This window comes from Bactrocera dorsalis, chromosome 4, assembly GCF_023373825.1.
Source record: "Bactrocera dorsalis isolate Fly_Bdor chromosome 4, ASM2337382v1, whole genome shotgun sequence".
Lineage (NCBI taxonomy): Eukaryota > Metazoa > Arthropoda > Insecta > Diptera > Tephritidae > Bactrocera > Bactrocera dorsalis.
In genome coordinates, this window is record NC_064306.1 from 54,516,475 (window position 1) to 54,532,504 (window position 16,030).

At 36.1% G+C, this 16,030-nt stretch overlaps 1 protein-coding gene across 3 annotated transcripts in view; it reads right to left on the bottom strand.

The window, feature by feature from the left end:
• The window catches only part of LOC105228863 (mucin-5AC), a 126,859-nt gene that overhangs the window by 11,809 nt on the left and 99,020 nt on the right, over positions 1-16,030 (bottom strand). For all 3 annotated transcript variants that reach the window (XM_049454215.1, XM_049454213.1, XM_049454214.1), the window contains exons 3-4: positions 4,710-4,839; positions 1,337-1,451 (exon numbers count right to left, since the gene is read on the bottom strand). In XM_049454215.1, coding sequence (XP_049310172.1) covers positions 1,337-1,451; positions 4,710-4,839 — 245 coding nt within the window. The remainder of the gene's footprint in view (positions 1-1,336; positions 1,452-4,709; positions 4,840-16,030) is intronic.

Genomic DNA, 16,030 nt, shown 5'->3' on the forward strand with positions numbered 1-16,030 from the left:
CAGCGTGTCGAGTGCATTTGTGTGATTTCAATGCGCTTTTAAACGATGGTTGGCACGTGTTTGTGTATTTGGGTTAGCGCTTCATTCACCGTTAGAAGATGAATGGCGACGGCGCTTGCTCGAGTGCTTGGCTTGTTTGGCTTGCTTTATTTTTATTTTTGGTGTCTGCTGTCTATTTGCTTTAAATGCAGTTGATAAATGGAACTTGGAAAGTAGGTAACCCAAAGGTTGCAAGCGAAAATAATTAAAAACATCAATTAAACTGAATTGATTGGTTCGAAATGAAAATTGAAAATGCAATTGAAGCTGATTAATGGCAACATTAAATTGTGATTAATGATTAAATTGAATTTAAGTCAGTTTAGAAGACATTTTTCCACCGAAAAGAGCCAATTTCGCCATGACCGTCTGTTCGTATATCCGTCTGTGAGCCTAGTCCCTTATTTTTTGAGATATTCCTTTGAAATTTTGTACACATACTTTTCTGTGCAAGAAGCAGCTCACTTTTCGGAACCGGCGATATCGTATCATCATACTTAGTATTTAGCTGCAATACAAACTGAGCGATAGAACTCAAACCCTCGTATAGCAAATTCTTTTTTAGACAAGGCATTGGCATGAGTTGTCCAAGGCAATGCTTTGACCAGGTTTGAATGAAGAAATTTGGAAACACTTGTGTTAGCTCATTTCGGAATACATGGGGGCCATTTAATGTAAGTGCGTGGGGGGCCGATATTTTCCACGCGAATGAAAAAGTGCTAGAGTTTTTCCTCTCGAGAAATCCCTGATAGGTTCAGAAGCCAAACTCGTTCATATCAGGACATCAGTCTTCTTCCAGTACTTGGAAAAGTACAATGACTATAGGAACTTGGTGTTCAGAAGTTACTCTTTGGCGGAGTTACTCTTCGGGAAGAAAATCCTCTATAGTTGGCATGGATTGTGAAAATCGGCTTCCCACAAGCAACCATCTGTGATCCATTTCATAATGGGATCTCTGTTGAGCAGCTCGAGCACAGTCATCTATCTGTGATGCATTTCATGATGGGATCTCTGTTTGGGCAGCTCAAGCCCGTCTGTATATGTTGGGCGTATGCGGACGACCTTCTCATTATGGTTGAAAGTCAATCGCGGTCTTACTTAGAGTGGGCAGGAGAGTAACCTTAAGATATTGTAAATAATTGGGGCTTAGGTGTGTGGGTTGCCATATCGATGGACAAAATGGGGAAAATAATAGTAAATTAGTTTTATAAAAACGATCTTTTTTTATACATATTCATTTCAATAAATATTTTACTTCATAGCACATTTGTTTTGTATATATATTTTCAGTACTTACGACCACATAAAACGGTCCGAACTTTGCGGTCTCATTAAACCGATCCAAACAATGTCATTCACATCAAGCTCACGGAGTAGATCTCTGGTGGCATCAAATTGGAAGCTGTTGTCGACTGTAAGTAAATTTAAATTTATTTAAAATTTAAAAATTTTGTAGTTATGTTTGAGAAATGATTTACTATAAAAAGGTGTTAAATATGTATGAGAGTGTAAAAATGTTGTAGTAACGGGATTCTAAATTGTAGAGTTAGAAATTAGCTATTAGTAGTCATGTATAAAATTATAATTGGTAGGCTTTCGGAAATATTCTTACGTTTTCATTAAAATTATAGAATCATACTTGGCAGATGCCAAAAGTTCGGAAATTTTCGACGTTATGTGTTATTTTGTTATTTTTATTCTAATTAATAAACGACAATAGGTCAAAATTTTCATCAGGTAACATTCATCCTTCTTTCCAGTCTAATAGCTTACAATTTCTGAAGTGATAATGAATCGTTTCAGGATTAGATTAAAAAAGTCACACGAAATGGAGTCGCCTTGTCTGAAACCACTTTTGGTATCGAACGGCTCGGAGAGGTCCTAAGTTTTGCAGTGATAGCAAATTCAGAAATAATGTCATAAAGGTAGCTCCTTTTTGTGCTGCCAAAAGCAAGATCTTTTCCAAAATTTGGCGCATGGTGAATATCTGGTCAGTTGTTATTTTCTCCACGTCTAAAGCCACACTGATGAGGTCGTATCAGTTTGTTGACTGTGGGATTTAATCTTTCACACAACACGCTCGGTAGAATCTTATATGCGATTTTGTGAAGACTTATCCCTCGATAGTTGGCGCAGATTGTGGGGGTCTCCCGTTTTGTTGTTTGGACAGAGCAAACTTAAATTCCAATCGTCGGCAGACTTTCATCTGGCTATGTATACTATTATAATAAGTATAACTACACATTGTCTAAATACGCAAAGCCTTCTTTGGATAAAATTTCCGGTATTGAACTATGAACTTAAATAGGGCCTACTTGCCCATGGTTTTCAATCTGTAAGTGACAAGCTTTACATTCCCACCTTTTTTCAAAGTTAGTTTGTCTCCGAACCTCTCATGCTACTTCCAGCTTATTGTTGTCTTTTACTATTATCTCTTCCTTGTCGTCGACAACGTGTCAGTGCCACTGTCACGACTTCAACACCACAACAAGAAAGTAAAAAGAAATGTAAAGAAGGGTACAGCTCCTTTGTAACTTGGTGTCAAGTCTGGACTAAAGGTGAGTTCCAAAGAATATCTCAACCAAGCTAATGAAGCTTCTGACGCGTCACTATCTATGTGCACAATTGAACAGAATTCCTTTCTTTTTGGCCAAAGCTGGAAGGTTCTGTGCAATTATTTTCCTCAAACAGTTCAATAGTTGAGATTTCAAGTCCGAAATTTAAGTTTGAAAAGTAGCTCATAATAGCTGATTTCCTGCCAATTCCACCGAAGATACGATAAACCTTGGTTAATGGTTTCGTCTTAATCGAAGGAAAATTGTAAAATATGGCATATTTTCTCCTTCCTAGATTACATTATTGATGCGTGTGTACCAAATCGTATCTTTCTAAAGACGTATAGCGTGAGTCGATCGCATCTACATATTTGAAAACAATGATGTGACTGGCCCATTTCAGTACTTCCGTGGACGGTACGGTATAAATCTTAGCTACTAAGTTGCTCATGTGGAAGAGAAAGGATGAAGATGGAATCTTTATTTCATTGGAATGAAATTTTTGTTGAAGAACTGACCGAATCATGACATGAAAATATGATAGGGTTTAACTACTTGGGGTTAACGACTACATGGAGAATTGCTCAGATAAACAGACACTATGAAACCAATTTGCTAGATTAAAAGAAACCATTTTCTGTACAATTCAATTGTACCGCAAGTCTCATGCTGCGATAGCACAAACATCCTCTAGCTTAATACAAAAAAAGCAACAACAAAGGTCCAAAAATAACTTGACTGCTATCACTTTAAGCGACCTTTGCTGAAATATTCAAATTATCGGAAGTCGCCAACACACTTTCTCCCAGTTTTCTATGGACATTTTTTTGCTCGCTTTGTGTCCTTCATCAACGCTGCTGACACAGGCAAGCGCTGCCGGTTAGGAAGCTGTCACTATGCATTATTGCAGTTTGGCGGGCACATTGAAAATTCGGGCGTGTGCTAGTGATAGGTCGGACGCTTTGTCGGCGCTTGATGGCGTTTTGGGCTGATAAAAATTGCAAACAAAAATTGATAAAAATAGAGCGAAAGCAGCAAGTGACTAAAGCAACGCGGGCACGCTGCCTCAGCCTGTTCAGTGGGGTTTTGAACAATTTTTCACCAAAATATGCCGCGTGCATACATTAGTGTTACGTTGTTGTTGTTAGCACATATTTTTTTCGCTATTTTGGGCGCTGCGTTCAGCTGAGTGGAAAGCGCTCCTTTGCCTGCGGCCAACTGACGCGCACTCTCGGAGGTCAACAGGGCGTATGAATTCTAAATATAAACGAGTATTTTTTTCCGGCCACTCTTACAAGTGTCGATAGTCGTTTGCATGCATGTGTTGGCATGTGAGTGTGTATAAGTATGTGTGCTTATATGCATATGTATGTGTGATTGTTTGCCTGTGTGCTTGAAGAGCTGTTGCGAGTAGTGGTTACAAGCGCTTGTCCTGGCAAATACTTTTGTGTGCGTTCGTTCGTGTGTATATGTGTGTGTATGAATTTGCATTCGTGCGCGCCTAGAGTGCCTGTCTGTTTGCGCATTTTGTGTCGAGCATTTGCATATCTTGTTTATTTATTTTGCCAAAGCACACAGCCACCAGCTGCCGGGCATTTATTCACCGCATTTCCTGTCCTTCGCGTTTGCATTGCTCTCGTTTTGTTATTGTCATTTTGGTTTTGACAATTTTCCATGTTTTTTATTTGCACTTTTTTGCGCTTTCGCCGCGAGCATATTTGCATTTTTCATTTTTGTGTCACCACCTGCCGACTCGCCAATGTTTGCTTTTGACAATTCCATTTTCCTCTCACTTTTGTTCGTTTAAAAATTTCCTTTTTTTCACTTTTCATGCGGTTCGTGCGTTTCAGCGTCTGCAACTGATTTTCTTTTCGTTTGTCTTCTCTTGTCAGCCGCTGCTTTGCTTTTGAGTTCAGCTCGCTTAAGTTTGACGGTCACATGCACTTCTTGGCTCTTTGAGTGGGGTCAAACTGTATTTAAGTGCTTCGCTAAGAAGTTCTGATTTGTTGTAGATTTTTTAAGAGAGTGGTGATTTTTTATTCGCTTTTTATTTTTGTATTTTGTGTAAGTTGAAATTGTTCAACTGTATTTCTATTTATTTAGTTATTTACTTACCGGTCACCAGATTGGCGTGATGAAATTGGCAAACAGCATCAGCCTCAAACCAAGATATTCGATCGCGGAAGAAACGATAGAAGACGTTGAGTCCCTCCTGCGGCATGGTCCAGGTATTGCTGACATTTACCTGCAACAAAGCAAGGAAATGTTCTGTTTTAAATTTTAAAATTATATCATGCATTCTTTAAAGATTTTTTAATTTGTCAATATTTACAAATGGACAGAGTTTGGCGGACATGCCTCAATCGAAACAGCTCATCACGCTGATAATTTGTATATGTATATTGAAAGTTTTATATTGCAAATTTCGAATGATCCGATTTAAGCCAAATATGCACCACTTTGTTCGATAATTTGTTGTCATTATAAAATGTTGTAAAATTCGTAACTTAACCTCATAGAAACCGAAGCCCTCGTCTTTATTGGCAAAAAGAAAGCGCAGTCGCTTTTCATAAGCTTCTCTTGAGACGAGTTTTTCACCAGCTAAATCATCCGCCATAGACAGAAACTGTTTGCTATCACTTGGTGCCAGGCTGATACTATAAGGTTGATGATCGAGGAAGAGGACCTCCCAAATAAGCCCCAGAAGCTTCTGATTAGTCACTGTCGATGTGTGTGGCCTGACGTTGTTCCTTTCCTACTGGCCAAAACTGACCGCTTCCCTTGAGCTGAATCGCTTTTAAGCCACTGCTTTCCAAAGATGGTTTAATGGTTGAAAGTGCAGGCCCGGGCTAAGAGCTTGGCTGTAAGAGAACAGCTCTTAGTAGATGATTTCCTGCGCTATTCAACCATAAACATAGCAAAATCTTTCTTGTTGCATTGGTCATTATTTGGACATGCTCTCTTTGACATCGACTGTTTTCGCTTAGCGTTGTCATAAGTGATTCAATTTTCAACAATAGTAGCTAAACGTTTCATAATTGGATCGATTTTGCAAAGACTCAGTAGATATTCGCAGTTGAAAATTGGGCCCCTGAGGAAAAACTCCCTACAACATACTATCTTTGAATGTAGTAAAAATTATGAAACATGCACGAATTTCGCAAATATAATCGCATCATAATTTGTGAAAAGGTTGTATGAATATTTTTCAACATTCTGGACGTTCCGGCACCAGTAATTTGATTTTGCTCACAAAATTTCATGAAACTTCTTTGTTGAATAATTTCACTCTACGTAAAAACCCCCACTAAATCTACAGCGACCATATTCATAAACTGGACTAAGAAGAAGTACCGATTTAATCTTAATATTGCAGTGGATGCCGTTAAGTTTCCGACTGTCAATAATTCTGAGATTTTAGGTGTGCCTTTCGACAGCCTGTGCTCCTTCATTCCTCACACGACCGCGATTACTGCCAAAGTACAGAACTGAAACAAAAACCTCAAGGGGCTAGCCGGCAGCACTTGGGGAATATATAAGGAAACATCAAATCAGTCGATCGGTCCTTAAATAAGTATTAATTAAGGAGCATTATGAACTCCTATCCAAACAGTTTCTGCTGAGGTCCTTCCTCAACTACGTCTATGACATAAAACAATACTCCTACCAGACCTTGGACGCAACAAACGTCAGACATGCACTGACCGTCAATTATAGTGGAACCATTAACATTTTCACCGATTCCATCTCAGTGAATGGCGAACATAGTGTTAAACCACAACCCAGGCGAAGTGCACGAGTGGCCGAGGGATTCGATAGTGACCTTTGCGCAGCTTCGTTCTGCATACTGTAGCAGGTTGTACTTCTACTTATCCAGAATAGACCCTGACGTATCAAACATATGTCCAGCATGCAATGAGTCCCCGAATGACACTAGCCACCTTTTTGTATGCGTTGCTAACCCTACACATCTGATATTGCTTCGACTCCGTCGAAACAGCACGTTTCCTGAGTCTACCATTGGATGACGTTGACGACTACTTATCTAATCTTTACCATCTTAATGGAGGTTAAGTACCCGCAACAACAACAACAAGTAATGATTACTTCGAATTAACATTGTGCACAAATGTCACTGATAGTCATACTCGTATTAATAAAAAAAAAATTGACGAATGGATTTTCACGCGAAATTTAAATTTAAAGTCTTACTATTTTTTGTCCACAGTAATCTTAACTCGAATATTTTTCATTTCTAATAGAATTATATCAGGTGCACTATTTCTACAAGTTCTGTTACCGATGCTTTTCATAAAGCTTCAGTTTATTAAAGTAAAAGACTCTGAAGCTTTTCAAAACTATTTTCTGGAAGTGCCAATGAAGACATGGACTGCTTTTATTTTCTTTATAGTATGATAAATCAGACTTGTATCAACCCTTTATGGAAACTTGTATATTTATAAGAAATTTCACTTCAAATGAGGCATCGTAAGGAGAGATCACTTTTGCACCGACTAAATTTCGAATTCGAACATGAGTTGTTTTGTACATATGACAAGTAGCTAGGTTTATCTTTAATCTGTTCATTAGCAATTTGAGTGCACGAAAATAATAAATTTCGAATACATTAAGTAATAAGCGAGCGGTGGAGTGAAACTTCTGAATGTGGGTAAGAAACGGAAAACTTGAACTTTTTACAAAACTGTCATTACATAAATTTCGTAATAAGAAAATTGCAAAGTTAATTGAGGCAATTAAGATTGTAATAAAAAAACTCGTAATAAACTTCTTCACTTCTGAGGTTTAATAAACTTGCTTAAACGAGTGGCTGCGTACGGAAGGGTAGAGAGTACACAACACTCAACACAAGCAACTTGCTGAGCTCGTTTGCCTTTGGCAATCATTATTTAACCCTTTGCTATTGTACTTATGTTTGCATTATTATACTTAATTTCAGACAATCGCAGTATTTGCCTACAATTCTTTGTAATTATTTTTGTTTTTATGATTTTTCCTGCTCTTAATTTCAAAGCATACTTTTTTAAATTTTTTTTTGGCTTTATAATAAAAGAAAAATTGAGAAAAAAGAAAATTTGGTAAAAAATGAAAAGGGAAAGCAAAAATAATTGTTGTATAAACAAAGGGAAAGGAAACCAACAAGTAAAGATCTTGTTGTTGTTGCGCTTAATTGTGAAAGTACGATATACATATGTATGCCCTAAAGAAAAATTACTGTAAAATGCTTATTTCTAGAACTTTGGGTTACAAATAATTTAGAATAAAAAAGTTGAATCAAAAAGAAGCAGAAAAGAGAACAAAAAAAAAAAATAAATAAATAGAAAATAAGTAGGTTCAAATAAAAATATCAATTGTGATGCTAGAAATTATAAGCGGCAACGCGCACAATTTTCTATGCAATGACAAAAGCTTAAGAACCGCGCAATTCTACAACCTGACTAACTCTCAATCTGTTTGTCTGCTTGTTCTTCTGTCTCATTATCTTTGCAGCGTACTTCGTCTTACTTCCTCATTTTATGCAAGCGGTTTACCCAAGCCTTCTCCTTTTAATTTTGCATTGTTTGTGCGCTTCTTCTTTTTTTCTGAAGATGGTAATTAGGCAAATACGATTGCTTCAACTCCCTGCAATTGCGGCGGCGGTTGCTGTCGATGCTGCAGCAACTTTTCACGCCTTATTGTTTTTGTTGTTTCCTTTCGCTCAGTCAATTATCTTGTTGGCAGTGTTGTTGTCTTAATTAAAATTATCAAAAGACTTGATTAACAGGAAATGAAAGCCAGCGTATGTATGTGATGACGGGAGATTAAGGAAATCTTAAGAAGAAAGGGTTAAAATATCCAAATACGCACTTAGAGCTGTCTACCATAGATTCCAATAAGATAAGATGTGGTGAGATTTTTCCGGTGCGCACAACCTTTGAGATAATAATGAGGACTAGTAGGAATGTTAACAGATTTAAAGGGTTTTTGAGCTTTTAAGAGAATAAAATTACTACTATTCTTTAGAAATTTTCTTTTTTTTTCTGGAGTTACCACCAGATATGTAGAGCGTTCTTGAAACAAAAATTTAGTTAACATTTTCATACTTTTAGCAGAGTGTATAAAGTTTGCCAGGAGACCGGATAATGTTTACATATATGTAAATAAGTAGTTCGTGTGACGAGATGAGTCGATTAGCTATGTTCGTTTGTCAGTATATGCGCGAATTAATCCCTCAGTTTTTGAGGTATTTTTCTTACATTCTGCAAAAGTAATTTTTTCCTCAAGAAGCTACCACTTTATTCGATCGAGAAACTATCGATTATAGAAAACATTCAAATTAAAGGCTCAAAATCAAGTCCACGTATGGAAATTCTTTTTATTTGACAAGATACTTTCAAAAAATTTGGCATGGAAAAAGCAATGCTACAATCTTTGAACAATATGATCAGATTGAATTAAATAGCATGTACAAGAAAAAATCACGTGAAATCATATGTGGTAATGCGATGGGTGATCGATGGTATTCATTATGTTTTTGGCTTTAAATTCGGTCACAATCCATGAATTGTTTTTCCATACTTCCGGTCGTTTTCACCGGATAATTTCACTTAAAGGAGTTAATACGGCTAAATATAGCACTTTATTGAACGTCTGTCCATCCAGAAAAAAATCATGATTCACCAAACCACGAATATCGAAAAAAACTTTGGTCTTCATCTTGATTTCTAAGCGTCTTTGGCTTGATTTTTTTGTTTTCGGCTCGTTTTTTCCCTCCATTCCGATGATTGTTGACTTCTTTGCATGCCAAACTCATAAACCCATGTCTCGTGGCTAGTTGTAATGTTCCCAATGAATGTGGAAGAATTTCTACGATCAAGCATGTTCAAAGACACCTATTTACGGTGCCCTTTTTGAAAAATATTCAGCTTTATTGGAACCAGTCGAACAAGAACGCCTTTCTTACCCAAAATATCCACCAAAGTCATTCAAACGGATTCGAGAGAGATATCAATCACTTGCCTGGCGATATTCGAGCACCATATCCTTCGCTTATTTATTATTTTCATTAGTTGAACGTGTTAAAAGTCGTCGAGAACTAAGCATGCCTTTAAGGTTCTGTCGACCGTCTTTGAAGGCTTTGTTTATGATAAAACTGTTTTTAATAAAACTTAATCACCGTGAGCTTTTTTTATTTTTAAATAAATTTAGTTAGATATACAAAATTTAAGACAAATTCTTTGATCGATATTTTTATCCATTGTAAAAATCGCAAGGGCAGTCCTACTAACTTAGCAAAATGTATTTTTCTTTGAAATATGTTTTACCAGGATAATTTAATTATAATTTCTGGGTATCACAATATATGTAACTTCTGTAGAAACTGACCGAGGCAAGTCCGATAAAAATAGTTTATGTGTACATGGGCCTACGAAAGGTATCCGGGAATAATATTCAATAATGTCGGAATGTTGAAATTATTAAGCATCGTCTCTTTATGAAAGCCTGGTTGGTTTCACGTACTCAAAACTGATTCATAGTAGTTTAATATTAACTACATTCTCCTTAAAAAGGATCTCCAGAGCTAATAAAATTATATGCCTAAGCTTAGACAAATTTTCCATACATGTGTTATGCCATATGCCCCGGATAGTTTTCCGTGTTTTCAGTGAATTTGGGATTTTTTGGATCTGTTTCGAATAGTTTTGAAACGCCATTCGGTAGATTTCTGGCCTGTTTTGACATCATATTCATAAGTCTCGTCATTAGAAATGAGCCACTTTATGAATGTAGGGTCCGTGGATACGATGTTAAGCATATATTTTTCGTTTTCTACTCAACGGAACTTTTGCCAAAGAATTCAGTCTTTTGGTACGAATATAGCATTGACACGCATCATACCTAAAACTTTAACCAAAATATGTTGAGGCGATCTAAGGTAGATGATGAGTTACTCCGCTATCTCTTTGATACGATAACGTTCAACGGATTTTTTTTTGAAACCGAATAATTAAATAAATACTTAATTTGATCGCTGTTTCGGTATTCGAATTATAAATTTTCGTCGCTTTACTTTTCTCTATAAACTCTTCTAAATTGTAATCTTAAACATTTCATCTTTACTAACAAGAAAATATGATACTCCAACAGATTCTGTGCTTGATTCATATTGTGATGGAAGTTTTAGGCAGATTTGAGCTATAGAGCTAAATACTCAAATAAAAGTATGTGCTACAGAAACAAGTATGGTAACTTAAGACTCCGTCTGTAGTGAAACATCAAATTAGTTAATAATAACAAATATCAGTATACTGTCAGAACTTTTTGTCTAATGCCGAACTGGACAGAGAAGAATAGCAATCATTCTAGTTTCATAAAGTTAGAACAGAGACATAGCATAGAAAAGCTATAGCTTCATTGTATTTTTTGAAATAAAAGACGAAAGGTCGGTCTCATCATCATCATATTTTGGTGCTACCGCCGCTTGTGAGCTTTGCGCTGCTGTACATGTGTCATCTAGATATCTCGGTCATTTAAGGGTTCCTACTATTTTGTATGTCAAGACTTAAAGCTGTTTTATGTCTTTCTCAAGTTTGTCAATTCATCTTCATAGCTGGCGGTATGATTTGGTCTAGCTCAAGGTTGTATCTTATGCACAATAACATTTATTGCTCCAATATTTTTCCTTAGGATGCTTGATAAAAAAATAAAATAAAATTATTTTCTGAGAATATAAATTTAACGTGGCAGTTTGTCAGCTGTTTTGAAATACTATAAACCTGGCCTATTTCTAACTCTAATTGTCATTTGTCATCTTGTATAATATACCAGTTGGTTGCATGGAAAAACGACTATTCATTGACTAGTTCCGTTTGTGCTTCACACTAGTTGTAAAATAAATTAGTTTATAACTAGTTGTTTTCACTAAAAGGCCATTCGTGCTTCAGCTTTTTATACATACATAAATATGTAGTATATGCTCCGGCGCTCACTTTATTTGCACACAATACCAAGAATATGAAATCGAAATTGTATTGCTCAGTGGAGTGCACATTTGCGCTTTGTAAAATCTTTTTCATTTCATATTTTTTCTTTCCCTTGCTATTTGCTTTTCGTATGAGAAGAAGATATTTCGGATAAGTGGCGCTTCAAACATGCTTGGAAATGCACGTAATACATTGTTAGCATAAAGACGGTGCATATATAGTGTTACAGCGTTTGTATGCATGTATGTGTTGGGTTCACAGGTAAATGCGCACATAACCTCTCGGCCAGCGTTTGTATTACTCCGTCCCTCGTTGGCCTTTGATGTTTACAATTCCCTTAATTGAATTTTAAATACACAAATGCTTTCGCTTATTCGCAACTGTCGAAGATTTTTGCATTGAATGGTTGTGCAAACATACATACATACATTTTACATGTGCGGATATGAGTGCATATAGACATGCGTTTACAGTATTGTGTAAAAAAATGTTAACGTTACATTTTGGAGTGAAATGTTTCCAAGTGTTTTAATTGTCGTTTATATCTTCATATTCTGAACAGGGGTATAACCGCGTAAGCGGGATTTCTGCCAATAAAGAAGAACAAGGTATATTATTTTAGCCAAAAAAATCGTAAAACTAAAAAGAAAACGTCGGAAACCTTATAAAATATATATGTAAATGAACACCATGAGGAGCTGAGTCGATTTAGTCATGTATATTTGTCTGCCCGTCTTTACATAAGCGAACGAGACCCTCAGTTTTTGAGATTTTGAACTGAAATTTTGCACACGTTCTTTTCTTCCTCAAAAGTAGCTTATTTGTCGGAATCGCCGTTATCGGTTCATTATAGCATGTAGCCGCCATACAAACGAGACTATCGGAATCAAGTGCTTGCATGGAAAACTTTTGTATTGGACGAGATATCTTCAAGAAATTCGGCATGGATTATAGCCGAAATTAATGCTGCAATCTCCGAAGAAATTGTCAAAATCAGGTTCTTTAAGAAATTATAGCTTCGGTGTTATCATTTTCTTATGATTTTTAGAAAATTTATAAACTAGTTGACTGGTCCTTCTGGCTTCTCATATTCAGCACAACACTGTATCTCTACATTGTTCTGCAAATTGAATTTCTCATTCCCACCGCTTTTCTTGGGTTTCTTTTCTTGTTTTGCGCAGATTGTATTGAATTAATTGAAATTAAATATTTATAAAAAAAATCCTACAATTTCACTGAAGGAAATAGAGAGAGATCTACACTTTGTTCTCTCAGCTGTGAGATTGTCGTACATACTCGTATGTATGCTCGTTTGTATACTCGTGTGAGTGGGATTTTGCTTTGTTAACGAGGAAAGATTACAGTTGGTTTCTTATGCAGAAGTGATTGGTAAATTGAAATGAATTTGGAAAGAATATTTTCTAGACTACTTAATGCAAGAAGTAGATCTAGTATATACATAATTTTATAGATTTTTAATAGGGCAGAAGGTAAATTTATCGTCAGAGGGTACTTTGATTCATTAGTACTAAATCTAAAACCGCTGAGTGAAAAAAAACATTCGAGTTTTTAAACAAATTCTCTTGGAAAACTTGAAAAATAAGAAAACTTTCATTAGAGCTGCAAATAATTAGCTTATTGCAGCCAAAACCCTCCGTATGAAACGAAGATAAGGAGAAGAAGACTTATATGAAATTTAGGGCAGAAAAAAATGCAAACGAGCGTAAATGAAAACTTTGCGAAAAACCAGATAAATCCAAGCTAATGGTAACTAACACGAAAATAAGAGCAAAGCAATGTTATCAAACAGCTTTATCGTCTACTGTTGATTGATTGAAAGGGATGCAATAGAAAATGAACTGCTGAGAAAGAAATAAAAACAAAATTATTGAAGAAACGTAAAAAGCTTAAAATCGAACACAAAAAAACAAGAAAACCGACCACAGATAGAGAGAGCAAAATAATTTTCAAAAGTAAAAAAGTCCATTATTAATTACTAAAAATGTGATTTTTTGGCAAAAATCATTACAATGAAAAATACTTGAAAAAGTAGATAACTAGGAATATGAGAGAATTTTCATTTTCTTCAAAAAGATTAAAAGTAAAAGTAAACGAAAAAAACATTAAGTTCGCTTGTAGGAACTTTATTTTGTTTGTTCAGTGTATATGGCAGCTATATGTTATAGTAGTCCGATGTAGAAAATTTCTTCAAATATTATAGTGTTGCATAGGAAAATAACCCATGCAAAATTTCATGAAAATATCGCCATAAATGAAAAAGTTTTCCATACAAGCACTGTACTCCGATTGCACAGTTTGTATGGCAGCTATATAATATAGAGGACCGATTCGAAAAATTTCTGCAGATATTATAGCGTTGCATTAGAAAATAATCCATGCAAACTTTCGTGAAAATATCCGCTTAAATGAAAAAGTTTTCCATACAAGAACTTGACATCGATTGCACAGTTTGTATGGCAGCTATACGAGATAGTAATACGATTCGGAAAATTTCTTCAGTTATAATAGCATTGCATTGGAAAATAACCCGTGCAAATTTTCGTAAAAATATCTCATTAAATTAAAAAGTTTTCCATACAAGCACTTGACTCCGATCGCTCAGTTTGTATGGCAGCTCAGCAACTTTAACAAAACATTGGAGAACAGCAAAATTAAAGCATATTTACTTTAAACAACCCCGCCTTTTCTAGCCAAACCAAAGTCTTAAGCAATTTCAGCGTTTCCTAATTCATATACATATAACAGTCAGCAGAGTCTATCGCACACCGGGGCGTATGAGTGATCTGCACTTATTGCTTGCCGTCAGGTAAATACACATCATCAAATCTGTGCTATCACGCAAAGCGTCTATTTGTCTACAACTGCTTCACACGCAAGCACTGGCAAGCCGGTAGCGACATACGACGATTTTATTTGCTTGCACCATTCATGTCAATAGCTTCGCACAAATGTTACTCATACGCCCTGCACACACATATTTCCTCAGTTATGAGCTTGGTGCCGCGCAGTGGAGCTAAAAGTAGTATAAGTAAACGCACAATAGGTGGTAACATGGCATTTAACAATGAAAAAGGATGCTGAAAATAGCAACAACAACAGCGAGTAGAACAAATAGTGCTTCATGTAGCCGTGACAATCAAGTATTAAAATGCGAAATAAACGCATAACAATTCTGCCAACAACTATGGCGCTGCTATGACTGATGTGCATAAATGTGTGCTGACAAGGAGAACGCGGCATTAAACAAGCACATGCGTGTATGGAAAAAGGAGTGTGTAGAGCAGAGCTAAGTGGTAAATAGGATAAAAGACAGGATGCATAACGCCAGTGCATGCAATAAAGCAAAGTAAAGTGCAGGGTGTAAAGACACGCTGTGAAGTAGGAAAAAAAAAGCAGAGGAGAATAAAAAAAAATGCTGCCAAACGCATGCTGTTGACTGCGACACGCTTCGTCGCATGCCAAACGGGAGAAAATAAATTTGCATGTTGACGAGATGAATGGCAAGCAATATTTGAATGTCAAACTAAGGATATGCGCCGCTGACAACTAGTCAAACTATGGAGGTGGAGTGGGGCACAAAACAAAAAAGAACAGAAAAACTGCTTAAAATATATAAAAATACGTTCCGTTAGTTGAAGCGGAAAAGTGATAAGATAGGTGTCTGAAGCAATGCTCCAGAGGCAGAATCGGAGAAGACATGGAACAGTAAGCGGTAAGGAAGGCAATATGAATGAAGAAAAAGGGAAAAGGTTATATTCGTCTTATGTATAATTCCCTTCACAAATAAAAACAATTTCCATACAAAAACTTGATTTTGATTGTTCGGTATGTATGGCAGGTGTATACTATAGTGATCCGATCTAAACAATTTCTTCGGAGATTGTAACGTTAGCTATAATAATTCTCTACACTAAATTTCGTGTAGATTTTTTGTCAAGTGAAAAAGTTTTCCTTTCAAGGACCGTATTTTAATCATTCAGTTCGTATGACAGCTGTATGCTATAGTAATCCGATCTGAAAAATTTTTTCAGAGATTATAGCCCTGATTTAGGCAATAACTCATGTGAAACTTCGTGAATATATCTCTTCAACTGAAAAAGTTTTTCATACAGGAACTTAATTTTGACCGTTCCGTTGGTATGACAGCTGTATGCTATAGTGACCCGATCTAAAGAATTTCTTCGGAGATTGTAGCAGTTCTTTAGGAAATGAATTCTACGAAATTTCGTGAAGATATCTTATCAACTGAAAAAGTTTTCCTTACAAGAACTTAATTTTGATCGTTCAGTTTGTATGGCAGGTATAAGCTATAGTGGTCCGATAAAGACGGTTCCAAGGTATAAGCAACTCCTTAGCAAGAAAATAATGAGTGCAAACTTTCAAAGCGATATCTTAAAAATTGAGGGACAGAGGGTATTACAAACTTCGTGGCAA